The sequence below is a fragment of the Nestor notabilis genome, unplaced genomic scaffold (genome assembly GCF_000696875.1).
Source record: "Nestor notabilis isolate BGI_N333 unplaced genomic scaffold, ASM69687v1 scaffold22771, whole genome shotgun sequence".
Lineage (NCBI taxonomy): Eukaryota > Metazoa > Chordata > Aves > Psittaciformes > Psittacidae > Nestor > Nestor notabilis.
This window is the reverse complement of record NW_009913689.1, coordinates 5,043-31,869: the sequence shown is the minus strand read 5'-3', so window position 1 is coordinate 31,869 and position 26,827 is coordinate 5,043. Positions and strand designations below refer to the sequence as shown.

Below are 26,827 nucleotides of genomic sequence, written 5' to 3'. Positions count from 1 at the left end.
TACTTTCAAGATAATTCATAAAATACTGCAAAAAAAAGGAAACACTCATATTAGATAAGTTCAAACCAGCTTACCTTAGCAGCTGACTGTAGGAATTAATTTCAGGACTTGAAGAAGTTATAGAAAAAAACCTCTCTCAAAAACTCAGAGTGAAAAAAAGTAAACTAATCAGTGAAACATATGCAAAATGTTGTGAACACACTCAAAACTAACTTCTCCTAATTATTGCCTTGTTCTGCAATTCCACTTTCTGCTTTGACAGAAGAGTAACACACAGACCTACTGGTAAAACTTTCTCCGTTACTCCTTAGCTGTGAAAGAATTATTTAACATTCAGGCACAGTTCATAAACATGCAACTACAGAACCTGAGATGTGGCAACTCAGTGTAACTTCATTGAAATTTGTGGACTGCAGGTTTTCTAAACCATAATGATCTTTTACACGCATGGTTATTGTCTTACATTTGCATTCCCTCTCTTTCAGACCTCTCATCACTTCTTATAAGCTGCTTCCACTGAATATTACTTATTCAATGGCAAAGTAAGTAGTGAGTTCTGGAACATTACTGTTGTAACGGGTCACATCTTACCAGAAAAAGATTGGGGAACTAGTTAGCTGGTGACCAATATTTTTCATAATGAACCACAGGAAAAACTTGTTAGGAGGTAAGAGTTTATTCACCATTGAGAATTCTTCATGAAACAGGTGACTGACTGTTTCAGAATTTGCTTGCAATACGTGAGTAGTACTTTGTGTAAAGGTAAAGGATATGTGCCTCAAGTGTGTTATGATTGTGTGGCCTAAAACAGAAAGCCAAGTGTGTCTGAATACTAGTAGAGGTACCAGTGCAAAGAAGATTCTCCCTTACAGCAATATTTTTGGAAAATCTTCTGATATTTTATTAAACTCTCAGTGATAGTTGCAATACTGTTTTAGTGATGTAGAGCAGCCATGAAGGAGTCTGATGTTGTTTTCAGTGGGGATCAGATTTTGAGGGGACATAAGAAGATTCAGTTCCTAGTAGAGTCATGGACATTGCACATACTTACATCAGAATTGATTTTTTGTTTTGGAATTGTTGGAAAGAGGATTATGTAAGCTAAATTGAAGCAGTCCTGCTTCATTAACTCAACCATTAGTTACTTCTTGTGCCCATTAAACGCAATGCTTTAGAATGCATACATAGGGAAGATTTGCATGTGATAACTTGTGAGAGCTGAAACAAGAAGATTTCTGGATTGTTCACCTAAGGAGGGAGGTTACAGGCACTCAATGTAGCCTCAGTCTGCTTTTACTGAAGATAATGGAGTTAACATCAGTGGGAGCACAGACACATTTGGATATCCTACCTTTGACTTAGTGTTTCTCTTTTGTTTGTTGTTGTTTTTTTAAGTGAATGTGACTGATGTTTTTCCATCTTGCATCTCTTTTTAGGACAGAGCCCTACGTTCATTCAATTATAGGAGACAGCAAGGTCTTTAGTCCCATGTTACGAACTTTGGGTACCCAGACAGATTACAGAGATGGTGAAGCCCAGACAGATCCCTATTCCCCGGAATATGTAGTTCCGAGTGGCTCAGTCCCTGAACTTCTGACACTTGCTACACTCACTTGGGGTGAGTTGTCAAACTGAGGTAAATTATAATAATCACATCACCTCTTTAGCAGGAGGTTCTTTGTTTTTTCAATGTCAGGTTTCAAGTCTGTTGCCAGCTTTGGCAGCCCTTTGTTGTCTTCCCTTGGGGCACATTATCTATTTTTAAAATAGGTATGATATTTTTCTACTTAATAGCATTGTTCTGGGGCGCATCATGAAGAGTTTTGAGATCACTCAATGTGAAAAGGTTATATGCTTTACAAACATGAAGTAGGAGCATCTTTTCCGTTCACCTGCCATTCTTCAGCTGTTCTGAGTTAAACATCAGTAGACATCAGTAAAAAACAGTATGAACACTGCTGCCCCAGAATATACCTGTGATCCTCATCTCCCAGTGTCCCAGTGATGGACACTGGACATGCCAAAGAAAGTGCTCATTCTTAGAAAGTGCCTTCTTGGAACAGTTTTTCCTCCTTTGCTGCCTGCAAATGAAGTGCTAGTGTTAATGTCAGCTAAGCTACAGCAACTGCAGGTCCTACCTAAGCTACAGCAACTGCAGGTCCTACCATTCCTCGTACTGTGGAATTTTACTGGCCTTAGAAGTATTTACTTTGGGCTACGGACAGTTCTTTTTGTGTTTAACATGTGAGCTTATGCCCATCCAGCCCTCTAATACTCTTTGGTTGTAGTTATTTGCTGGATTCACCATTCTCCTAAAGAGCTACTGTTTCTTGTCTCTGTAAGGTCGGGGGCTACCAGCAGGACTAGCTGAGGTGGAGATGATTGAACGCGCCCGGGAAAAGCGTGCTTGGGAAGCAACTCTTCCAGCCATGGACAGTGCCTCAAATACCAAGAAGAGGAGGAAAATGATGGAGGATATGGAAAGGAAGGAGTGGGCCTTTAGAGAACAGGAAATAGAAAAGTAGGAGTCAAATTTTGCTCTTTATTTCTTGAAATTATTGGCCAAATAGAAAAGGAACAGGAAGGTTTAGGGGACTGGCTGAAGGTTACAAGCCTTTTATTTCTGTGCAAACCCCCTGATTTTGGGAAGCAATATATTTGTTAAATTTAATACAAGACACTGCTGCCACAATAATTTCCGCCAGTACTAAACTCATTGTTTAAAATTAAAGATAAAATACAAGATATGCAATATGAACTACATGTAAATTAGTTGGTGTGTAGGATTTGATGATGACAGCATTGCACAGAACACTGCAGAGTACAGTAGGTCATACCTGGCCTTTCCTTGCAGGTTGCAGGAGGTTCGACTGGAAGTCTTAAAGAAGATGCTGTGGAGACAAGTGGAGAATCAGAATGAGCTGGTTGCCATGCGCTTGGATGCCCACTGGCAAAATCATCAGAAGGCTAAAGAAGAGAAAATAAAAAAGATTCAGAGTGACTGTGCATTGAGTGAGTTTGAAAGATGGGAGAGAGCAGTATAAGACTTTGTTTTCAGACAAGGCATTTCCATTTTCACAAGGTTGCAGTATTTATTCAAGATCCACAATGTAGATCTGCATGGCCGGCATATGTTCTGGTCAAACAGGTCATGTTTTTATATTAACTAGAAAAAGCTCTTGTGAATTTCCAAAGATATGGCTGGTTTAGAACGATTTGTGTGAAGAACCTTCTCACATCTGTATTTCTTTTCCAGTGCTCAGGAAACTGACAGCTAAGAGGAAGAATGTGATGGGGAAGCTGGAGAGACGAGATATCATCAAAGAGTATACTGACTTTGCATCACAACCATACGCTCCTTTGTCTAGAATTGGTTATTTCCCAGACAACCATTCTGAACATTATGTGGTAAAAAACTTCTATCTTAACACCTTTGCAGGTAAGGCATTTTGGAAGACTTCGTTTCTATGACATATTTACCTAAAATATTTACAAAACTCAAATTTCTCTCCCCACCACTCCATTATTTAATCCCTGTTTATATTTCTTAGGACTGTGTGAACTGGAAGCGTCTCTCCCAGAGTCTGTCACCCAGATCAAGATTAAAGCTCCAAAACCTAAGCAAACTGTCACTAAGACTGGATATGTTAAAAGATCAGCAAGGCTAGAGGTGGCACTAGGACAAGTTCACCAGGTATAGAGCTGCATCCAGCAGCATGTCGGTTCCTGTTAGATTTGAACTGCTCAAAAATGCAATTGGGAAGACGTGTAAGGTTTCTCCCAATTTCCTGTGCTACATTCATACTTTTTGTAAGACAACTTCAGGGACAGAATGGATCAAACATTCAGATTGTTGTAGGCATGACCAGTACTGCTCTGCAACTCAATCAGTCAGTACTCTCTCTGTACTTCTGCTCCAACCCTATAGAGAACAAGCATAGCTGCTTCTGTCTTCCTACAGATCAATTGTTTGTATCAGAACATATTATGTCAGATAGAAATTCTCTCCTGCCATTTGCTCATTCTCATTTCTCCCTTCCTTTTATAATGCACAAGTGGCAAGCCTACTGGTTACACTGACAAAGTACTTACTTATAATTAAATAAACCACATGTGGATTCATATTCTAAAATTCTGTCCATTTTTAAAAAGTACATTTTAAAGCACAGATTGGAAAAGCACCTGCAGCAAAACCTGGTTAAAATGACCCCACTCATAAAATTGGATGAGAACGGTGGATGCACAGCACTGTTGTTCCCTAACAACAGCATTTGATTTCCAAACATGCTAATAGTGTTTTGCATCTTAATTTATCACAACTGTTCATGCAGATGAGGTGTCCATATATGCAATTAACCACTGAGGAAATAAGTGCCTCATTTGCATCTACAATCACAATACTTGTAAATTACATGTACTTTTAAGTATGCTTCTTGTGGTGCTCTTGAGGGCTACCTTTTTTGAAAAATCAGGCATATTCTTGGCTGGCTGCTGCATCTCTGAAAAATACTGAATTTCATTTGTAAAGCTTGGCAACTTCTGCTTCATTTAGTGAAGAAATATTTCATCATTGGAAATTATGTGTATAGCTTTCTTGGTTTAGTGTAATTAATAATACTCTCAATGGTGACAGTTACTTTCTACTAACAAATTTTAAATGGAAATCTTGTTCCAAAAAATCTATCATATTATCTCAAATTGGAATTCCACTGGATCTTGTCAAAGATGAAACATTGCCTCTGATTATGATTCACAAAGAAAATTTTCAAAATCTTGAGTACTTCAGGAGTTATTGAAGAACTAAGGGCATTAATTCACAACAGATTTAGAGCAGACTACACAGTAGTATTGAAGGGGTTTGAGTCTGGCTGCTTTTTACATAAAGTTCCAGTAGTGACTATGGATAATCTGGATCATAACACAGTTCTCATAGGCAGCAAAACGTTCGCCCAAGCTTTCAGAGCTGAATTCTATTTGTTCAAAATGCAGCAATTGTATTCTGTTTGTTCAAAATACTTCTTGTGGTTTGAAAGACTACAGTGGAGCATCTAAACTGTAGTCAAGGAGAAGTATGCCTTAATGCTGGCTGCCTACACAATAATGTCTCTTCAAAGAAAACTTCGTGACCAAAGGGAGATGAAATGCAGAACACAAGCAGACAATTCTGCATATTTCTTTTCTCAATCAATGTAGATCACTACATTGATTATACCAGCTGAGGGGCTAACATAACTAATACTCATTTCCTCACCATACAAAGGCAAAATTATTCTTTTAAAAATCACAAAGCATTTTCTTTGCAGGAAAAGATGATAAATCCACTATAGGAAATCTAACTACTGCTTTTAGATATACAGAAGTAGACACCAGACCAATTGGTTCAGACAAGAAGAAAGTACTGACACTGTGAAACACCCAGACTGCCTCAGCCACTGTTAGGTTGAAACAAACTTTCTGTTCAGAGCAAGAAGAAATCACTGCCCTAATTAGCACTTGAGCTTTATGGTGCTGTCACTGGTCACTTCTCCCATGAGAGTCTTTAGCATCCTAAATTTGGTGGCTGTAGCATGTTCTTGCTTAGCAGAGCCTCCCTCACAGGTCCACCTCGTTAGGTACTGGAGCTGTTAAAAACAGGGCAGTAAAAGGTGCAGAGTACTTGAGTTAACAGGATTTAGCAGAATCCTCCTGAAGAGGACAGCTGTCTGGCAACTTGGCATAAGCAGTCCCAATTGTGCCAACAATCTCCATCAAACATTGTATGAAGGAGGTTTAAAACAGGCAATTAGGGATCATCTTAAAAGAACACTGTGTTACCTTGCATTATTTCTATAGCTGAGCAGGTAGATCAGTTTTCTCTTCAAAAGCCTCTTTTTAGTGCTGTCCTAGCATGCTTAATCTACACATTTTCTCCCACAGTCTTAAAAATAAAGCAAAACTCTAGAGAATTCAGAGAGTACACAGTGATCTAGCGCTGGAAGTAGTTTATTTCATTTTCTCTGGATAATCTCTTGAAGGAGGTGGCAAATAGAGGAGGAATGCTAGATTTTGGCCTCGGAAGTAATTAATAAAGGAATTTTCCAAGGCTGGCTTCTCTTGCCAAACAAGTGGCAAGATGGACTAGTCCTCCTCATTGTGTTCCTCTTGGTTTGCCATATTGAAGGTTTTCCTAAGCTTAAAGCTTTTAAGAAGGGAAAAGCAATTATCCAAGAAGTACAAAAAGGACCTGTGTCCTCCTGAGAATAAGAACAGCTTCTTTCAGGCTTGAAACTAAGCCAAAAATAAGTGGGTTTAGAAGCAGACTTCTTGAAAACCATCCTGAAAACTTTTGCAGTATTGTGGACACTCAGAATTCAGAATTCTCTGAATAATTCTCTGAAACAAGAGAACATAGCAGAAACAGGAATGACCCAGGGTTCACTGTAAAAACGATGATCTGTATCTTAAGCCAGATCTGTGAAAGGACAAGGAAAGCTAGTTGCTAGCCAGCACAGATGATAGTGCTTTAAGGAATGTGAACCATTATAGAGAGAGCCTTCTTTGAAAATCTAAGGTATTGAGGAGATAGCATACTGATGTAACTAATTACTGTAGGAAAGAAATGAACTAGGTAACTGAATACACCAAGGAGCAGAGGAGGTGCTAGAAGAAATCCCAGTGCAGAACAATGCATGATTTCAGGCTGACCCTCTATGCTCTGATGTCTCAAGAGGGGTAAAGGGTCAGGGAGTTTCAAAGTGCTGGATCAAGATGATGTCAGAACAAAGAACCTCTCACCTCAACATTAAGTGCAGCTCTCACCACGTCTGTTTTCCTTTATCTGGTTGCTGGAAAGAGGTGGAGAAGTAGGAGGAGGGGCAAGAATGTCTCTGGAGAAAATCTCTGCCAACTTCAAAGCATACAAAAACCTGTTGAAGCAGTTATTTCATCAAGACCATATCTCCACACAGCATTAGCTGGATCATGCTCAGACAAAGCTCTAAGAGCTGTTATGACAGTCTTGATCATCTGAGATGCAGCAGCCATGATGCATTGCAAAGTAGGTAGCCAGTCCATCCTTGATGATCTCACTATCTTCATTTGAGGGCAAAAAGGAAAAAAGAGAAACACAACCGTATACTTTGTCCTGTACATGAAAATAAAATACTCCCAGTGTCTTGTGAAAAGGAGAGGATCACAGAGAAGATACGGGAGGAATCTGAAGAATGATTTCTTTGAACAGAGAGGAGTTTCTCAAGCCATTATCAAGAATTCTGCTTCTATCAGAAGCTGGCAAAGAAGCTAAGGTGTATGGCCCAAAGCATGGGTGCCATTTGTTCTTCACTGCACTTGCCAGGAAAAGGAGGTGAATTGGGTGGTCTTTCTGCCCAGTCCAACCAGACTATACCATGACTCTGAACCTGCTACCTGCAAAAACCAGTGTAGTCTCTCTCAGAAAAATTAAGTGTGTGATATGTAGGCAGTAATATTTTAAATATTGTTGTTCAGAAATGGGGCATTTTTTTCTTTTTAAAGAAAGTACTTTACAGGGCTTCTTGGGCCCTGGCCTCCCCATTTTGAAAAATGGAAACTTGTTAAGTTAGGCAGAACCAGTTCATGAAAAAACCCTTATTTTCTTTTTCTTTTCCTACGTTAAAGTCTTAAAATAACTTAAAGCCTCAGATTAGAGAAAGCAAATGGTAAGCATTTTTGACTTTGTAAAGATAGCAAAGTAGGCAGTAGGCTGTGCTGACATGAAAACATAAAACCACTTCTAGGAACTGCAGTATTTCTCAAATCTACATTAACAAGGACACCCTCTTGTCAGAAGTGCTCATAGATTTTTCTGACTTTTAAAGTTGTTATTCTGGTTGTATTTTGTTGTTCTGGTTAACAAGAAATATTTTGGGAGGCTAAGGTTTTATTAGGAAAATACTCATGAATGCAACATGGTACTAACAAACGTAGGAGCTATTGTTTTCAGAAGAACCACAATTACAGCAGCTTTTTTCTTTCAGTTTCCACCCCCATCATGCAGAACACCTTATAAATCATAGCAAGCACTGTTAATATTCTTCATGCCAGAGAGCTCCAAGGTCATCAAATACAAGAAACAGTTCGGAAGATCTCTCAACTATTTTGAGCTATAACCATTTCACCTGGCTTATAAGCAGCTTATAGGCCTTGATTCTTGCATTATTAACATTGTCAATTTCAGAAGTTTTCAATAATAAAACATTTTATGCCCTCCACCTAGAAATCTTTGTCCCTTTCTGGAGCAATTAATGATCCTGGCTTGAAAGGTCAGATCCAGTATGCAAGAGGAGTTCTGTAAAATGACCACAGGAGTTTCAAAACTTCATTAATTTCACTATTAAACTCCATGCAAGTGGCAGCAATATTCTGTTACTGGAGAGAGAAATTCAGCAGGGGATTTTTTTCTTAAGGTTTTCTTTGGTTTCCCTCCCTAGTGAAATACTGTATTTGAACGTTTGAAAGAGAGAGCAATAAAAGTTAACGGGAGCATTTTTCCTTGCTGGAATTCATCTGTTCTTTCAGTAGTAAAGACTGTAGATCCAACCCATATAGTAGTAGGATTATAATTTTGAAGGAGCTTTAAATGTACATATTCTATTCCCTTTCCTTTATGGGCAGATGTGTGATGTCCTACAGCAGGCAAGAGTTGCTGTGCAATTAGAAATGAGTATCTGAATCTCTTGTTCAGAGCACCCTCTAATGGGAAGTTGGGGGGACTTTGGCTCTCTAAACAGTTTGGAAATGTCTTGAAAGCGTTGAGGCTGTGGTGGCATTTCTACTCCTAGCCTGCTTTGGCTGGCAAGGTTTGGCACCTGCCACCAAATAGCTGCAAGCTCTTAATAAGCTTGTGGAGTTTCTTGGGAGAAGGAAGTTCTCAGGCAAGTTAGTTTCCTGTTTGCCCTTAGTCCACTTGTACAGCTGCTGTGGGTGCCACTGGGTTGCTAGGCTGTTGCAGATGAGCATTTCTAGCCCACGGTAATAAGCATTATACCTATAGTTAGAGGCAAAGAGTGATAACCGTCTTGTAGAGACATGTAAACTGTAATTAAATGGTGATAGTCCTACCCATTTTTCATGTTCTGAAAGCATCTCTGTCTTACAGGAAAATAATTAACGTTTTTGTGATTGCATAAGGAAAGTAACACAAACAACTGCTTCTGCTTGCATACGGGTCAGTGTTTAATTGGTTCAGTAAGATTCCTATTTTAAAATGAAAAAAAAATCTGAAACATGCTTTTACTTAAAAATGACTGAAGAATTTACTTAAGCATGTATTATATTAGAGATTAAGTTCATACCAAATTTGGATTAATTTTAGGTGATTCACCCAATGCAATTGCTGATGACTTATTTGTAAATAGAGTAAAATAATTCTCGCTTCCTTCTTACATATGATTTTGAAGTTCCCAGTAGTATCTTCTGACCAATCAATAGCCTCATCTACTGACTATATTCAGTTTTTCAGTTGATGTGCAGTAAGAAATAGAACCACAAACCTGCAAAGTGCAAAATACATTTAGCTCCCTGTAGTGAGTGTGATTTGCAACAGTCAGCATCTAGAGGACTGGCCTTATTGTGGTGTGCTATCTAGCCCAGTTCTGATTAAATCCTATGTCTATTCCAGACACTACTGGAGAAGAAGGAAGTCAAGGAGCAGAAGAAGCAGCCCCTCCTTTTACTTGAAAAAGTAGAAAAGGCTGTTCCTCAACCACCCACTCCAGTCCTGGAAAAGCCATCAGTTGTAAGTAGGCTGGTTTTAGCACTTTTTCCTGTTGATCCCTGATTGTTTCCTACATAGTTGTTAAAGGAATGCCAAGACAAGGAAAGAAGGGAGCTTCATCTTTTTTGTGTATATTAATGTTAGAAATAGCCATCACTGTTTCTCAAAACTCTCATAGTCTCTCTTTATTCTGTAAAATTAATAGCAGCTGAAGAATTGAAAATCTTTTACAATATCTGTGGCCAAATCCTTAATACACTTTATTTTATAAAGACATAAATTATAAATGTTATTTCCTTGTTCTTGGGGAATAAAAAGGTGGATGATGATGATGTTGTTGATGGTGATGATGACAATTATTATTATTACTACTACTCCTCCTCAGTGTATTCCAGCCTTCTGATCTAACTATCATACACTGGAGCAATTAAGTTTAGTCCCATTGAAGTCAGTGAGACTTTGGGTGCTTAGCACTGAGCATGCACTTCGTTAATTTGCAGGATGCAGTCTTTGATGAGCCTGCTGCAGTTCACAGAAAGGGATTCTTCTGCAGAGATTGAAATAGCAGTAATGATGTGTCATGGGGGATGTGATATGCTGTAGGAAAAAACCAGCTTTTTAAGGGAGCTGCAACTTCTTTTCCTTTCTTAAAGTAATGTACTTAAGAGGTGGCTGCCCCAGTGGATTGCTTTGTCTGGTTATTAACACCATTTTCATGAGGTAGTAAGAATCAGACACAGTTACCATTTAAACTTGTGAATTTAAGAGAGTCAGACAACCATGAAAGTGAGAAAGAGAATGTCTTTTTAGATCATCCATGCTGTCTTCCTTTGTGCAGTATGGTGTCCTTTGTTTTGTACAGTCTATTTTAGGATGACTCAAATAGGAATACCTCTTTGGGAAGAGCTTTCCACAGCTTTACTACCTCCTAGGTAAAGTTACTATATTGCAGTGATAGATTTACACTATTCAGATTTAGCAGTTTAGCAGATTTTTGAGTACTTCCAGGATGCATGAAAAGAAATCAGAAAGATTTATCCTCCAGTTGTAGTCATTCTTGAGCATGTTTACAGATCAGGGTTTTTTTAAGTACACATTATGGGGGGGTTTGTTCCAGTACAGTAGAATTCTACCTAAATGAATTCTGTCAACATTTGGTTTATTTTCAAGTACCTTTATGTGCGAACACATGAAAGAGTAGAGCTCTCCAGCGAAGCTTCATCTGTAAATTCAGGCCACTTCAGCTACTGAAGAGCAGCACTAACATCTCCTGCCTTGCAGAATCCAAGTAGGGTTTCTCCTACCAGCTGGCTGCAAGGAGCACTGAAAGCAAGGCTCTCCTCTGTTGTTAATGCTTTTCTTCCTGCCATACACACATACAAGTACCAACTGCTAAGTGCAGCAGGCTCTTCCCACCGGAGTTGAGGATCTCAAAAGGGAAGTGTGCCAGAGTGAGAGGCGGGTGACATGGACCACAAAGGCTATAAAAGAAAGTGGAGATAATGGAGGCACTACTGCAGGCCTCTTCTACTCCTCTCCCCCAGTCATTTCTTATGCACTTACTAGTCACAACAAGCTCACAGAGTGCCTCTGGATTCCTTCACTGCTTTATCACTTTCTCCCAGCCCTCTGTAGTTTTCAGCCAGCTCCTAGATCCTTCTATATCCTTAATCCCCCCTTTTTTAGTAATATTTTTTATTTTTTCCCTGCAGGGCATGATAGGCTTCCCATCTCCCCTCCTTCTCTCCTGCTGGTCTCTAGCAAGCAGATGGGCAGATGGAGAAGCTGATGATTGCCCTTGCTAAAGGCATCATTTGCAGCACTGAACAACGGAAGTACAGAAACATGCATCTCACAAAAATTAGAACCAAATCTTAGTTTAAATCAAACCAAGCAGTTTGGCTTACCTGTCCAGTATATTGCCGTCTCCATTTCCAGAACTCTGTCCTGAAGGGATTTCACACTGTAGCCAGGTGATGTGGTACTATTTATGTCTCTAACTAGACTGGAAATTCATCCCTTCTTTCCAGTGGAAAAGAGCATACCAAATTGTATGGCAGTCCATAGGCTAGTTCTGTTTTGCTCCTCCTGGGTGGTGGTGGGAAAGGCAGGAAAACTTAATCTTCAACACCTGAGAAAAAACAGATCCTGAGATTCAAGCTCACAGCACTTCTCTCATCCCACGCTCTTCGCTGTTTTTCTGACACTTCTAAAATACCAAATTTCAATGCAGACCTCATATGCTCTTTATTAAAAAAACTTCCTTGCAATTTTTAGATTTCTTTTTATCTTTCTTAGCCACCCAATGGGCTTTTTCTTTCTGCTGCTGTCAACTCCAGACTAGAAGACCCCTCAGCAACAAAAAATGTTGCCAGCTACTCTTCCTCTTTTTAAAATAAGCTTTTTTTTTTTTTCCTTTCTTTCTTTCCTTTTCTTTCTTTCTTTCTCTCCTTCTCTCTTTTTCTTTCTTTTTTTTTTTTCCTTATATGGGCATGTTCCCTTTTCCACTATGCTTCATCTTTTTTCCAAGTTGGTATCGGGAAGTTCAGGTTAGATATAAGGAAGAAGTTCTTTACTGTGAAGGTGCTGAGGCACTGGAACAGATTGCCCAAGGAAGTTGTGAATGCTCCATCCCTGGCAGTGTTCAAGGCCAGCTTGGACAGAGCCTTGGGCGACATGGTCTAGTGTGAGGTGTTCCTGCCCATGACTGGGGGGTTGGAATTGGAATTAAGGCCCTTTCCAACCCAAACCATTCTATGATTCTGTGATTCTATCGTAAGTCACACAATGCTAGGTGAGTAAAGCTCTCAAAAGACAAATCACAATATAATGTAATTACTTCCAAACTATCACTTTCTGGGTCTTACATTTACTGAGTTACTCTGATAAATGTCACCACTGGAATAAATACAGAAAAAAAAAATTGCATACATTCCCTTTTAATTTTATCCCTTTATTTATGGTTAACAGATCTCTTGCACCTCCTTCAGTAATAGTTCTATACCCTTAGTGTCTTGACCTGTTAAATTAAAGTAGCTGATGCTCATTTTGCAAACTCAGATTTGGTCAAGTTACAAATAGTACTTGTAATGCATATGGTAATTTTCTTCATCAGCATCTCTTGATCATTAGTTACTCATCTCTAAAGACCCTCTAAAATCTCAAACTGAATCTAATTAAACAGCCTTTATTCCCCATCTCTTGTAAAACATGGAAGTATGTATTATTCTGACTCACCTTCCTTTCCCTAGAAATTAGAAGATTGGTGTTCAGAAACAACTGAAAAAAAGCTGGACATAAGTTAGACTTTTTGATAGTCAGATAGATAATCTATAGAAATCTCAATCTCCAAAGAAATGATTAATTAGTGTGTGGATATTTGTTGTTTTTTGGCAGGAGGAAGAAGAAAGAGAACTGGCAGTGATCTGTCTGCAGAAGTTGCTCCGAGGCAGGGCTATTCAGAACATGGTATTCTGTGTGTTTTTGTTTATGTGTCCCTTCAGAGTGATGGAGGGAATGATGGAAAGCATGTTTGCAGTCTTTCTTCCAAAGCACTAATCCAGGGTAATAAGTCTTCTGCAGCATATCCTCGTGTATGTTATCTGGAGTCCCTCAAGGCTGAAGTCTTTGCTCTCCAGCCCACATTTCTTACAGGAACTTCTAGGTTCCTACTCATGTCTGTGAGTGTCTCTCAGTTCCTGCCATTCCATACACTCAGCTCTTTAATTAAATGATTTATAGCAGAATTATTCAAATGGCAAATTCTAGACTAGATCTGGACCATGAGTACATTTTGCCTTGATTATGCCAAGATCCGAGGCACAAGAAACCTCCCACATCCTGGCAGGGCAGTTTGTATTTCATGCCATTTCCTGTGATGGTGAGCTGAACCTTAGATGAGGAGCAATTGAAGCATACCACCATGATTTCCAGCAAATGCAGAACCTATCATTCTGCTTTCAGTGGAGCAGAAGGGGGTCTAGGTAAAAGTTAATTGAGTAGCCATGCTTCATGGACTTTATGTTAAGCAACTCTATAACTTTTGATCAGACCAGTCCAGAAAGTTTGTTTTCATGCCTGCTGAGAATATAACTGATACTCAGTCTTGCACTAATTATTTAATGTTTGTGAAGTGCTCACATGTGGGACCCTGATCCTGAGCTGTAGCAAACAATGCAATACTGTGAAAGTGGCTTGAGGTGGAATAAGGACTTCCCAAGTCTTCTCCAGTTCTGTGGTGATGTATAAGAAATATGTTGGATGTCATTGCAGGGCTGTTGATTTTCACACCATGAAAGGTCCCATCATTTTAGGAATCTCCTTCCAGCTACTATGGGATCAGAAATATGTGACTTGGAAAATGCTGTGGGAAGGGTTGAGTGATCCTTTCTTGCTGTTGGAAGTCCTCTTGGAAAAGAGTGGGAATGACAGTGTCAGGGAAGGGCTGGGCCACATAGCCCCAAAACAGCAGCAGTTTCAACAACCTCCCTACCAATTTATTGCTTTGAACTGTTGCTGGACTTCCTGAAAATGAAGGTCAGAGAACAGCAGATACTGAAACAGGAGACACCTAATGCTGGACTGAGGAAATGGAGCAATGCTCACGCTGGGAAGCTTTGACACTGAGGCTGATGTAACAGGATATCCAGAAGGCTATTGCCCTTTTCACTTGACATTGGTGGTGCTGTTGTGCATTCCAGTGGTTTGAGTTCTGGGTGAAGCCAAATAGAATTAAAAAGAAATAAAAGTAATAAAGTAGCAAGGGGTCATCTGTACTCCACAGCAGAAGGTCTCAACTTTCATATTCCATGCAGGAAGGTTTAGGCAAGGTTTACCTGACAGCTGTAGTGTTCTGCCTAAATGCAGCCACAAGTTCATTACAGAGGTCTTGGAAACAGCTGACCTTGCATCTTGGAGAAAAAGAGCAAAACATGTTCATCTGTATTCTCCATTTAATAGGCTTGGTTGTTTTACTTTGTTTTAAAGATGTTTGAAGGGAAGGAGAAGCAGCTGGGACTGATCCAAGAGCTGCGCACCACTCATGCACTCCAGGAGGATGGACGTCTGCTTTTGAAGGCAGAGGAGCAAATGACACTGGCTTTACAGCAACAGCATGACTTACATATGCACAAGGTTTGCCTTTATTGATGGGAAGACTGATTCACAACACTGTCCTGACCAGGCACTCTGCTTGCAGTACCACCAACATTCTCACATTTAATTTCTTTATGTTTCTGTCCTGGGTTCAGCTACAGCAGTCATTTTTTCTCCTTCTTAGTAGCTGATGCAGTGCTGTGTTTTTGACTTTCAGTCTGGGAACAACGCTGATAACACCGATGTTTTTAGTTGTTGCTAAGTAATGTTTACTCTGACCAAGGACTTTCTCAGTCTCATGCTTTGCCAGAGAGGAGGGGAAGCCAGGAGGAAGCAGAGACAGGACACCTGACCCAAACTGGCCAAAGGGGTATTCCATACCACAGCACGTCATGCCCAGTATATAAACTGGGGGGAGTTACCCGGAAGGCCCAGATCGCTGCTCGCGTCGGGCTGGGTATCGGTCGGCGGGTGGTGAGCGGTTGTGTCCTTTTCCCTTGTTATTCCTCTTATCATTATTATTGGTAGCAGTAGTGGTTTGTATTATACCTTAGTTACTGGAGAGCTGTTATCTCAACCCGTGGGAGTTACATTCCTTCGATTCTCCTCCCCATCCCTCCGGGAGCGGGGGGAGGAAGGAAAAGGGGGGGAGTGAGCGAGCGGCTGCGTGGTTCCAAGTTGCCGGCTGGGCTTAAACCACGACAGTTTCCTATTATCCACAGCACAGAAAGCACCCTAAATAACAAAAATGCTCTCCTAGCACAGGCCAAGCATTGAATGCCTGAGGGGCTAAAATTGCTCTCTCACTGCTTTGGGGGCTCTGGGGAATCTCAGGAACAGACTGAGGTACCCTGACCACAGCTGCTACCCAGCTGCCCTTTGCTTTGTTTGCATGCAGAACACTTACTTATATACACAGGACTCTGAACAAACTGCATTGTCAAACAAACCTCATTTTCCCCATATTTCAATCCATTTGATTGGTGCTGTGACCTGGCATCACAATAGACACTTGTCACTCACATCTGGCAGATGTTTTACTGAATGTGTATTACCACTCTGTCATTTCCCTGTTCCTTTTCTAGCTTGACAACCTTTCAGGCTCCTCCTCGAGCATAAAACATCGCAGAAAAAGACAAAGCAGACTTACCTTGTAAATCTGGCTGAGCTCAAGACTTCTAGGACCTTAGCAATGGTGTCACATTGTTGTACTTGCCAGTGTTATGGAGAGCAGCGAAATATTTGCAGCTCCATCCTTTGTCAAGGATCAAGTGAGAGCTGGGGCTGCAAATTCCCATCCTATTTCCTTGCAGTACCACAACCTTCCAGAGCAAAATGAATCAAATGGCCAATGCTGGTCTGAAAATGAGTCATAAAGAAATTTTGCCTAGGCCTCACTGCACCTCAGCCATACAGTATCTCCCACATCCCTGCAGGTTTTCATGTAGATTTTACCACTCTCCTGTTTTGTCAGTGACCAGCTGTGAGGCAATTCTGCAGGTTCCAGGTTATGATCACAGCATCCACTGACCTGCTGGCCTGGTGGAGATGAAGCCAGACCACTGCTTCCTGCTGGGTGGGCAGCGACAAAATTCCCCACAGATCTCAGTAACAATTGAACTGGGTGACTGTGTTTATAATTTCCAGATGCTCCCTCATAGAGAGGGAGCCCAGGTGTGGAATGCAGGAATACAGAAAGACAGATTTTTTTTTTTTTACTGAGGAATTCAGAGAAAAATAAAAGCTTTAAGCATTAGGAACTTGAAATGCTCCTTTTCTTCTGGAAGCCCAGGTGAGGGAAGGAGAGAGCAGCTCACACACCATAATGACATTCATAAAGAAGGAGAGAAAATAAATTATAAGGATGCTGACCTCTGAGCTCAGAATTTCCTTTTGGGAGGGCCACTATCCCCCCCTGCTGGTGTCTACCTCCAGAACTCTTGCTTTATGGGGTTTTTTTGCTATGTCTCTGAAGACTTTGAAACTGTCTCACATGTCTCCAAACATTTTGAACTTTAAGGCTCTCTGGAATGCATGTGCAGGAGCTTTCTATGTTTGTGGCTATTTTAGCAAGTCAATGATGATTTGAAGTTCTGTAATTTTTGGTGGTCACAGGTGGGTTTTTTCCAGGTTTTTGTCCTTTCCAGTATAAAAAGATGCATTTTTCAAGAAATGCTTCCTGCAGGAAGTGGACAGAAACTCCAGATAAAATGGTCAAGGATGAGTGGTGAAAATTTCCAACCTTCTATATAACTAAAGTCTAAGACAAGAGTATTCCTACATTGTTTTCATCCATTTCACAACAGTTTTAGACACAGCACCTAGAGCAGTAAAGACAAAGCAGCATGTTAGTTCCATGTTACCCTTCTCTGTGAGGTGGTGCAGTTACTGTGTTGCTGTCCTCCATCTGAAACACTCATGGGCTAGGCACTCTCACTTCCAGATGCATGCAACGCTGACAATCCCGCTTTCTTTGCAACACTTTCTTACACAGCAGTGTAAGAAAGGCGATTTATTACTAATTGTCTTGGATATTTCAGCTGCATTTTGAGGGATTTGGTTTAGGTTTTGGTTTTTTGGTTTGGGTTTGCTTTTTTTCTCTACTCGATTATTGGCTGTTTATTCCAACAGAAACACAGCATCTTAGCCAGTTCCACACGTTCCCTGCTGCCAAGGACTGTGGCTTCACAGTCCATACTGGAGATAAGGAACTTACCATAGATCTTGTCCATTTATGAATTGCAATCACACATACTCAACCCGTAAAACATGATATGCTTGGAACAAAGAATGAATGGCACAGTAGCACTGAATACCTGGAATCTAGTCTCAGTTCTGTCACAGACTTTCTGGTTTTCCCTTACCTGGAATTCTGAGGCCTTGTTTGCACTTCTGCAAATTCATTATAATAACTGTTGATTTCAATTTGCTAGCAGTTAATAATTTGATTTGTACAGTTTTAGGTAATAATGCCTAAAACTACAGGGACTCATGGTTGCTGTATTATCTCAGCAAGTTGAATCACTTTGGCTGCATATGAATGTCCAACCAAAGATGTACCATTTCACCGAGGTGGCTTTGAATTGTACCAAACATTTTGTATCCTTAGAAGAGGATAGAAATGTGTCTGTACTCACAATTGCAGTTACCTTACTCTCAAGCTTCCTACTCATAAAGATTGAGGGTTTACTTTCCAAATGCTGGAAAGAACCTTCATTTGCAGCTTTTGGCCCTATTTTTCTGTTCTGGTCTAGCTAAGCTTGGCACAGACATATGGAGGGCATGCAGCTGAAGTAATTTCATTGCCAGTTTTATACCTCCCCTTTCTTGGTCTGGGCAGTAGAGCATTCCCCAGTAACAAGCAGATGGATTCAGCAACTATTGTGTTTATACTCACAGCCACAAAAGCAGTTCATAATACCTGGAAATACGGCACATGTAGTGCTTCATCTCCTCCCACCCACCCAAGCACAGGGGCTGCTTGTCCCAGTGTGACAGTGTCAGGGTTATTCCCACCCTGACTAATTTTGCCATCTTTTAGCCTTTTTATGCCATCAGAGCCTATATACAGGCTTACTGTATTGTGCAGAATCCAAGCCAGTGCATGTAAAACAAGAAGAATGCAAAACATCTAGTGTTGTCCCATGGCTGGTCTGAATGTTGCAGAGCTGTTTCACATGCCTGTGGTAGTCCTGGGACTTTGGACAACATTCCAGGCATTTGTAACACAATTCTTTGCTTTTGGGTTTTTTTTAAAGCTGTCATCAGTGGAAACCCAGTTAGCCAGGGAAGAAGGAAGGGTATTGGCGAACATGTTTGATTTCCTGTCCAAAGAGCTGGTGAGGCTGCAAGAAGAACGCAGGATCCATGCTTTTGTCATGCTGGCTGAGAGGCAGAGACGGATGCGGGAGGCAGAGGAGAGCGGACGGCGCCAGGTGGAACTGAAGCGGCGTCAGGATGAAGATGAGGTTTTCAGACAGGCAAGAGAGGGAGACTGGTGGAACTGTGAACAGTTTGTAGGAACTCCCTCCTAGTGGAAGGGTCCAGGTGAAATGGAGGTGCTTCATCTCTGACTTTTGTGGTGGCTAGTTTTAAATTGAGGGGGAGAGCTTAATGAAGAGAGGGTAATTCCTTTCTTAAAGAGCCATTCCCATTAAAGTAAGGATGATCTAAATAACCCTACAAACAGTCCTGTTAAGTATATCTTGGATGGATGTAAGTTTCTAAATTTCCACAGCATAAACCCATGGGGAACAGATATACCTGGAACATCTTTAGGAATAACGTTTAGTTGGTAACGTTTAGTTCCAGCAGAACTAGTAGGTGCTCTCCCAGGAAGGATGCCAATAAGCAAGGTTTTGGAAAGATTTTGCCCTCCAAAAATGGACTGCAAGTAATAAGAGGTACAAAAATTATTCTGAAGTAGTGATAATGGATAATATAACCTCCAGAAACAAAAATCCTGAATTACCATATTCCATAACTGTTCTATAGCCCTGTTCCTGTTCCCTAGCTCCTGACTGCGTGAAGCATATTTCTCCCAGTTGAAAGGAATGAGTGGGAGCCTAATTGACTAAACCAGTAATTTTCAGACTTTGTGGGAGGAGGTTAATACCAAGAGAGTCTGGCATCATGTTTATTCTTTTAATTTTAGCTGCTTCTCTTATCTTTTCTGCTTCTCTAAGTGGGAAGCAAGGATGGTCATAGTGCTATAAGCCTATATACCCTTCAGACTAGCAGAATGAAAACACCTAGATTCTCTGCTCTACAACCATTATAAAGCAACCAGTAATTTTATCTTGGTTTTGTTTATGTTACTTTGACTGGCTTGATGGAACCTTTTTCTTCAGGATTTGCTTGAATGAAAGCTGATTAATTTACTGAAGTCACTGATGATTATTGTTTGGCCATTGTTGCTCTGGGGACCATGAGGAGACCAGAGGACTGAGGAAGCAACTGCTGTTGCATTCACAAAAGTGACCTGCTGCAGCAGAACTGGATCTGTGGATAAATTTTTCTTCCACCTGTGGTTCTTTCCTGCCCTTGTTTTTGTTCGATTAATTCTTAGAAAGAATTATTTGAAAATACATTTTTACACAAGTTGTTCTTCCCAGAAAGCACCTCTGAAAACAAGTCTCAGGTTGGCCTGCCTGAAATCAAGAGTCTGATGGAAATCTGTTGTTCTTGCTTCTTTGGAATTCTTCTTCCACCACACTCCTGGCACAACAACAGGCAGAGGAACAACATGTTGGTGTTCTGTTCCAGGTGGTGAAAGTGCACCAGAGCACTATTGACTCCTACTTGGAAGACATTATCCTGAGTAGCATGGAGGACACAGCTGAAGAGCAAGCCAGGGAAGAGATTCAGAGAATGGCTGTAGAAATCAATGACATTGCTTACGAAATGGAAAGTCGGTATGTTATTAAACGGCACGTTGGAGGCTGTTCACAGCAGTTTAGAACCTGCCTGCCCATCTGCATCTGGGGTTACACGTATAATCTAAGACATGGGAAAGGCAGAGCAATACTGTTCATGATTGTTCTGTTAGTGTGGCTGCTGTATGGGAACCACACTGTTACTATCTGGAACACACGCATAAAGTCCGTCGTAGCCTTATTTCTATACAGCATGTGCCAGATTCTCTTTGCAAATCACTTGTGGGATCTGCGAATCACCCTTTTTAGGTTCCTCCATGCCAGTGTGATGCTGTGACTGAGCTCTAAGTGAATCTGGGAACTGCCTAAAGCAATTCCCATTCATGCTGGTCTTTTCATTTGTTTACACTACTACAGAAAATCCATTTGAAAGAGATGCTAAAAGATGCAGCTATACAGGAGCCTTTCATTCTGGGGTGGCTGTTCTTTAAGAAACTGCCAATTTCCATGGGGGTCAGTCATACTGATGGCTGCCTGACAAGGCATTTTGAGTAGAGAAAGTTGTTGAGAACACCACAGTGTTTGGCTGGGGCATCAGCAGTGAATACTTTTTGGGACCTGCCAAATCTCCAGTTCAGTTTCTATGCTATTTTTCTGGAATTGAGCCATAAAAATCCCAATGACACAGTGTCTCTCCTATGGTACAGCAGCTGTGTATTTTGTAACTAGGTGAATACAACCAGAATGTTGAAATCCTTGGGGAGAATGAAGTGTAGATAAATCATGCAGCCCCTGGGCCAATTGGGAACCCACCAAACACTAGCATGGAAAAGAGCATGGGGACCAGCCAAATGCAGAGGCACAAAAGGGAAGAATTCAGCAAACTCAGCAATGGGCCAAAGACTAAACTGTCAAAGACACAGGCCCTCAGAAGTATCTGCATGTCTGACTCAGTCTGTCATCAGTGAGAACTGGATTCCTAAATACCTTTGAGCATAAGGAGTCTAGGGTGATCTCCTTGGAAATACTGCTTTCCAATGCAGTATTGACAGTGCAGCACAAAGGGGAATAGTCACTGTCACCTATCTGTAGGATAAAGAGAGACCCAGCTTACAATTACTGCCATGACAATACACTCCCTTGGAAATAGTGAGAATATTTGCAAGGGAGTCTCATGTTTGCAGAGGTGATCTGGAAAGAAAATCAAAATACTAACACCACTCTGCATCTGTTCTGTAGTCGAACTCACCTACAATCAGAAGAGATTGTAGCAGAAATGGTTTATGATTTCCTCATTCCAGAAGCTGAGAAGATGTCTATCAGAGAAAAAGGTAAGGAGTCCAGTAACTGTGTTCTCTGTGTGAACTGGTTTACCCTCCTTGCTCTAGGTCACTGAAAGGAAAGATACAGTGCTAAGACTTGTCCCATTTCTCTGAGATTGCTCTTTTGCACTATGCAGGTAGAAAGTTAAGCCCTTTGACCCTTTCTCACCAATTTCTCATGAGTCTTTTAAAATAGTAGCCTGACTTCAGACCTGATGTGAAGTCTAGGCCCTGCTTTTGCCAAGAAAGGCTGGACCAAATGAACATGTTTTAAGTAGATAATCTTGCAGTTGTAAGGGATGCTTCATTTAGCCAAAATGAAGTATTATCTGTCAAAACACAGAGAGGAAGGCCCTGGAAACCTGTGTATTACATTAAGTATAATGAATAAATGACTGTTCTTAACTGGGACATTTCCACTGACCAGCATGCTCAGAAGACCGTGACTGCAAAGCCACCCACAGAAAGTGGATATAACCTAAGTAAAGCAGTTGTGTCACAATGGGGTCTGAAGTGGTCCTTGCTGCATTGTACTCCTCTGACTTGAGAACAAAGGCACTTCATTGCTTTTTTCCCCCCTTGCTTTGTGAATAAAAACACAAACCCTGCAAACACATTTTGTGGAATCTGAGTTGTGAAAACTCTTTTTTTTTTCTTCCTTGTTTGTGTATTTGTCACAACAACAGTGTCTATTCAGCAGATGGCAGTTCTGCATAAGCTTAAATCAGCTCCCTCCTCCTTAGCCCTGCTTCTGCAAGCCTACTAAAGCAGGTGATGTGATTTTAGTCAATGAAGCCTGAAGCCTGGGAACTAACACACAGACGTTAGCCCATCTCAGAAAGAAAAACAGAGAAGACCTGGAGATGGCCTGGGATTCTGGACATACAGAGGTACCACAAAGGAAGAAGATCGGCTTAAATGCAACAGCAGCTAATGAACAAAGCACCTCAGAAGCACTCCCAAGCAACAGAGGGGGTTAGAAAAAGAAAACTCAAAATCTGTGATAACTACAATGGGTTTGCCTGGAAAGCAGAGCTAGCCCCAGCCAAAAATTAAAAAGGATGCTGGTTGAAGAGCCAGAGCAATAGGTGACAAAGTACAAGAGCTCCTTCAAACGTGATCAGGTGAAATTTGCCACAGTATTCTTGTGACAGAAGACATCAAACATCAGGAAGAGACCTGGCTTATAGTCTCTTCTGCTGTTGTAGCATGGAATGGAGGGTGCTCCATACACTTAAGAGATAGCTGGTTTACCAAATGCGTACTGTGATGAACACACCCTATGATAAACCTCCTGCACACCTCCTCTGATACCTTGAGAGAAGCAGAATCAGTAACTATTCTGTGTAAATCCAGAGGAAATAGTATCCAAGAATGGCATTAGATATGAGCGTATCAGTCTATTGCATTTCTGTGGCAGCTTTTAAAGCTTTCCCCGGTGAAACAGATTGTTCATTACAAAACGATGTTTCAGAAACCTGGGACATGCTTGAGCATACACCTTCCTTGAAACTAGCAGGAGGTGATCTGAGAGCACTGGCCTGCCAGAGGAGCAAATCCATTTGTAGAACAAAGATTTGCAGGCTTGCAAGTTCAGTCTTTGCCTACATTTTAGCTTCCCCTTAAACATCTCTATTTTGCCATTACTTAGGCTTTTCTTATTTTTTTATCCTCTTTTTGTCATATTCCTATGCATAAAACCAGGGATTATCCAATACTGGCTCATCTTCAAACCCCTCTGCACCTCACTTCTGAAACCTCCCTCACTGGAGGTACAAGTCAATGTGCTGATGTGAAAAAACATCACTCACCAATTTGAGCCTGCTTTCTTTTAGATGGAATTCACTGTGGATGGAGGAAGGGACTACAGCAATGGCAGGAGAGTATTCCCAGTATAGTTGATCCATGATTGAAGCCAAAATGCTTTGGGTAGAGAAAACTCTCTTGGGAATTGAGAGTTGGCTGGTGAAGGTCAGCTTTTCAAATGCAGGCGAGATCAGGCTGCATTCATTGTTGACAAAATGGACCTGGGAGATGGATAAACATAAACAGGATGGATTAGTAAGGTTGAGCAACTGACTTGGTGACAGTATGCAGAGCTGTATGACAGCATGCAAGGCACCAGTGGTTCAGATTCACAGTTAAAAGTACAGCTGGGCCTTAGGACACAAACAGACCAAAGCAGCAAGGAAGTCTTAGACTTTTGCTGGGAAGTGACACAATGAGAGCCACAGCTCATTCCTGCAACATTCCCCACACCCTACTTAGAAGCATGATTTTTTACCAGCATCAAGTCTAGAGAGAGAAAGAAGGAACAAAAAAGAATGGAGAGCAGTGAAGAGAATTGTAGGATGAATGCTTTGGCATGGGTAATTATTTCCCAAGAGGTGGGCTGGAAATATATACAAATGAGATTGGATGAAAACTGTAAAACACAATAAAGAACAATCCTGCAGTAGAAAAAGGGAGATGATAAGGTAGGTGACTTAATGTGTCTACAGTGTCTCCACGTCTTACTCTGAACTCAGTAAGGGTTTCTCAGCGCAGGCAAAATCATAACACAGGAGGGCAGATGTCAGCTCCAGTTTTGTAAAGGTCTGCTGCAACTAACAGACACTGAAGGAGCACTTGTTTTAAAGCCTGATAACTTATCCTGGGCAGTTATCCTGGGAAAGGAAAACATTTTGGCTGTGTTTCCCACTGTGGGGGTTTGTCTTCAAAGAGAAATACAAAGTTGGTTGCTGCTATTAGGTGGCAGTAGAACACTTTCAGCCAAAGTTAGAAAGGGCGTGATTTCTTTTTCCTGAGATAGGCTTTTCCACAGCTGCAGGAAGGCTAAAAGCTATCCCTCCCTGCTCCACGCCCCACCCCACCCCGGGGCTCAGTCACCCCCCCCCCCCCCCCCCCCCCCCCAACACTTTTCTGCACATTTCCAAGTAAAAACCTTACCTTTTTTTATGCACAGTGAGGCAGTGTCAAAGAAAACACATCTATGCTGCTCATCAGATCATCCACAGGGACACAGAGAGGGTTTCTGGCACTGCACCAGGAGATATCTGCCAGCAAGATAAAGGGAGACCTTCCTGCTGGGACAGCCAGCACTGCTGTGAGTGGGACAGCTGCTGGCCCGAGTGCAGCTGACAGCACTTGCTCTGCCACAGTTGCAGAGGAACTAGCTGAACCGTGTGAAGAAAGCCCAGGGCAGTCAGCAGATTACCCTCCCGCTGGATCAGACAAGGACCCCACAGCCTCCTAAAGACAGAAGATGAGCAAGGTGAGTTTTCCTTCCCCCCGTGACTGGAGCTTGGAGCATGCTCAAGGAGAGGAAGCACATTATATTTACTTTCTGCAGGACAACTGGAATGGAAGATCCTCTCTCCCCCTTGGGCTGTCCCTCCTGCTGTCTGCTGGCAAGGTTGTCCCGGAACCACTCTGTATACATTCTGGTGTGGCAGTCCCAGTCCAGCCCCCTCCCCAACCAGCTTTGGACCTCATTAGCTCTTTGTCCTCTTCTAGTTTTTAAGAGAAGCCTAAGTGAGACAGCAGTGTTGGCGTTCTTTCTTTGTTTTCCTGACACAGACCAATAAAGATCTGCACCTGGGCTTTTGATGGTATATCCTTGCATCAGTAACATTAAATGAAACAATATTCCAGAAATGGGAAATTCTGAGTTAAGACCATACACAGTCTTTTCTCAAGCATGTCCCACGGATTTCCTTAGTGGAGTAAAGCAGAATGGCTTCCTGCATTAGCTCTGTTGTTAATGAAGTGTTGAAGTTGAATGAAAACAGTCAGATATCGCATCATCTTTTCACATAATTAGTTCTTGCTTAAAGAAGAGGTGCCCTTGACCTCATCAGAGTGGTTCCTGCCAACCAGGCAGTATCTGGCACTAGTAACTAAGGCCAGGTGATAGCAGAATGGTGTGGTGGGGGCTGATGTATCTCATGTAAAGAATCCATTAACCAGTGCTTACGGCTTTTCCTGAAACTTTAACCTTTGGGCTGACCTCTTCTTGCTTTTTGTCATTTCAAAGGAGGACAATTCTAGAAGGAATCTTATTTTTCTTAGAACAGCGTCAGTCTCTCTGACTTCCCAGCTCCAGAGGGCTGATTTTGCCCTGTTTGCAAGCAACCAGCTCAGGATATCAGAAAATCAGCAGGCTGCAGACAGGCGCAGAGCATCTGATCACAGAGCTGTCAGGGACTAGCTCAGCTCTCCAGCACTCACCTGCCTAAATTTCTGAGGTCTGTGGGTTTAGCATCTGGAAGGTACAGTAACACCAACACCAACATCAAACACAGGAGCAAGCACAGCCACACCACCATACCCAAAATGCTTACTCACTGATGGCTACGACTTCTGCAACAGATAGCAGTATTAGCTCTTAGTGCTAACGTGGGGATGGGCTGATCTCTGTGTACTTCCATCATTTCTCTGGAAGAGACTGCTCACTCTTTGCGCTGGGTCTGCGAAGCCTCAAGTATGGCAGTCCAGCTCACTCATCCTGAACATACAGCACTGCTCCTTCAAAACAAAACCAGCAGCTGGTCAAAAAAATCAGGCTTATTAGTGCATTCCTGGGAAAAAAAAATGTCAGGTTTTGTTTTGTGGATTAGGTTGGTGGAGAAAGAAAGAATGTGAGTGCCCCTGTATTCCACTGAGCTGTAAATAAGAACTGGAGAGGGGAAGCTGAGAGCTTCACCAGGAAACCACTGCTGGTCTCCAGGTCACTAACCAGGAGGGAGTCAGAGATTGGTGATGAGTTCAGGTTAGGACTCCGTGAGGATGATCCCTTTAGTTTGGGGATTTGGGAAAATCCACATAGCTCGTTGTTAAAAAGGGAAGGTAGCAAATGCAAAACACAGAAAGAAACACTCTGCATAGTGTGGGAGGAGCAGCTGTTCAGGGATCGTCTCTTTTGCCTCAGGCCACCCTGGACAAATTTAGCCTGGTTGAGAGAGGGGGGATAACATGAATCACAAGGTGGGGTGTAATAAGAGAGACATGGAAAACTTGATGCAGCAGAAGAGTAGAACAGGAAGACCGAGGCATTTACTGTATGTCTGGGATGGCATGTTGATAAAAGCATTCTCCATGGGGCTCGGCGTACAATTTGATGTGGTTCTAGAAGGACAAGAAGTATTCCAGCAGGTGTGGGAGTGGATGCAGGTTGGAGCGTTCTGGTATCCTGGGAGACACAGCCCTCTGCACCACAGGAAGAGGTCAGGGGACTCCAGATGCTATGCACAGGCTGAGCTATAAATGTCTTGGCTCCTGTTATGACTTAAGGGACACCGTCA

At 41.7% G+C, this 26,827-nt stretch overlaps 1 protein-coding gene across 1 annotated transcript in view; it reads left to right on the top strand.

The window, feature by feature from the left end:
• MAATS1 (MYCBP-associated, testis expressed 1) overlaps nt 1-24,780 on the top strand; it is a 28,872-nt gene extending 4,092 nt beyond the window's left edge. Inside the window, 14 exon segments of the mRNA XM_010023317.1 lie at nt 486-542; nt 1,437-1,618; nt 2,344-2,521; nt 2,855-3,012; nt 3,257-3,439; nt 3,552-3,694; nt 9,638-9,754; nt 13,130-13,201; nt 14,720-14,866; nt 18,586-18,807; nt 20,093-20,241; nt 21,442-21,533; nt 24,490-24,559; nt 24,561-24,780. Of these exon segments, the coding sequence (XP_010021619.1) occupies nt 486-542; nt 1,437-1,618; nt 2,344-2,521; nt 2,855-3,012; nt 3,257-3,439; nt 3,552-3,694; nt 9,638-9,754; nt 13,130-13,201; nt 14,720-14,866; nt 18,586-18,807; nt 20,093-20,241; nt 21,442-21,533; nt 24,490-24,559; nt 24,561-24,780 (1,990 nt within the window).
• The last annotated feature ends 2,047 nt before the right edge of the window (nt 24,781-26,827 follow it).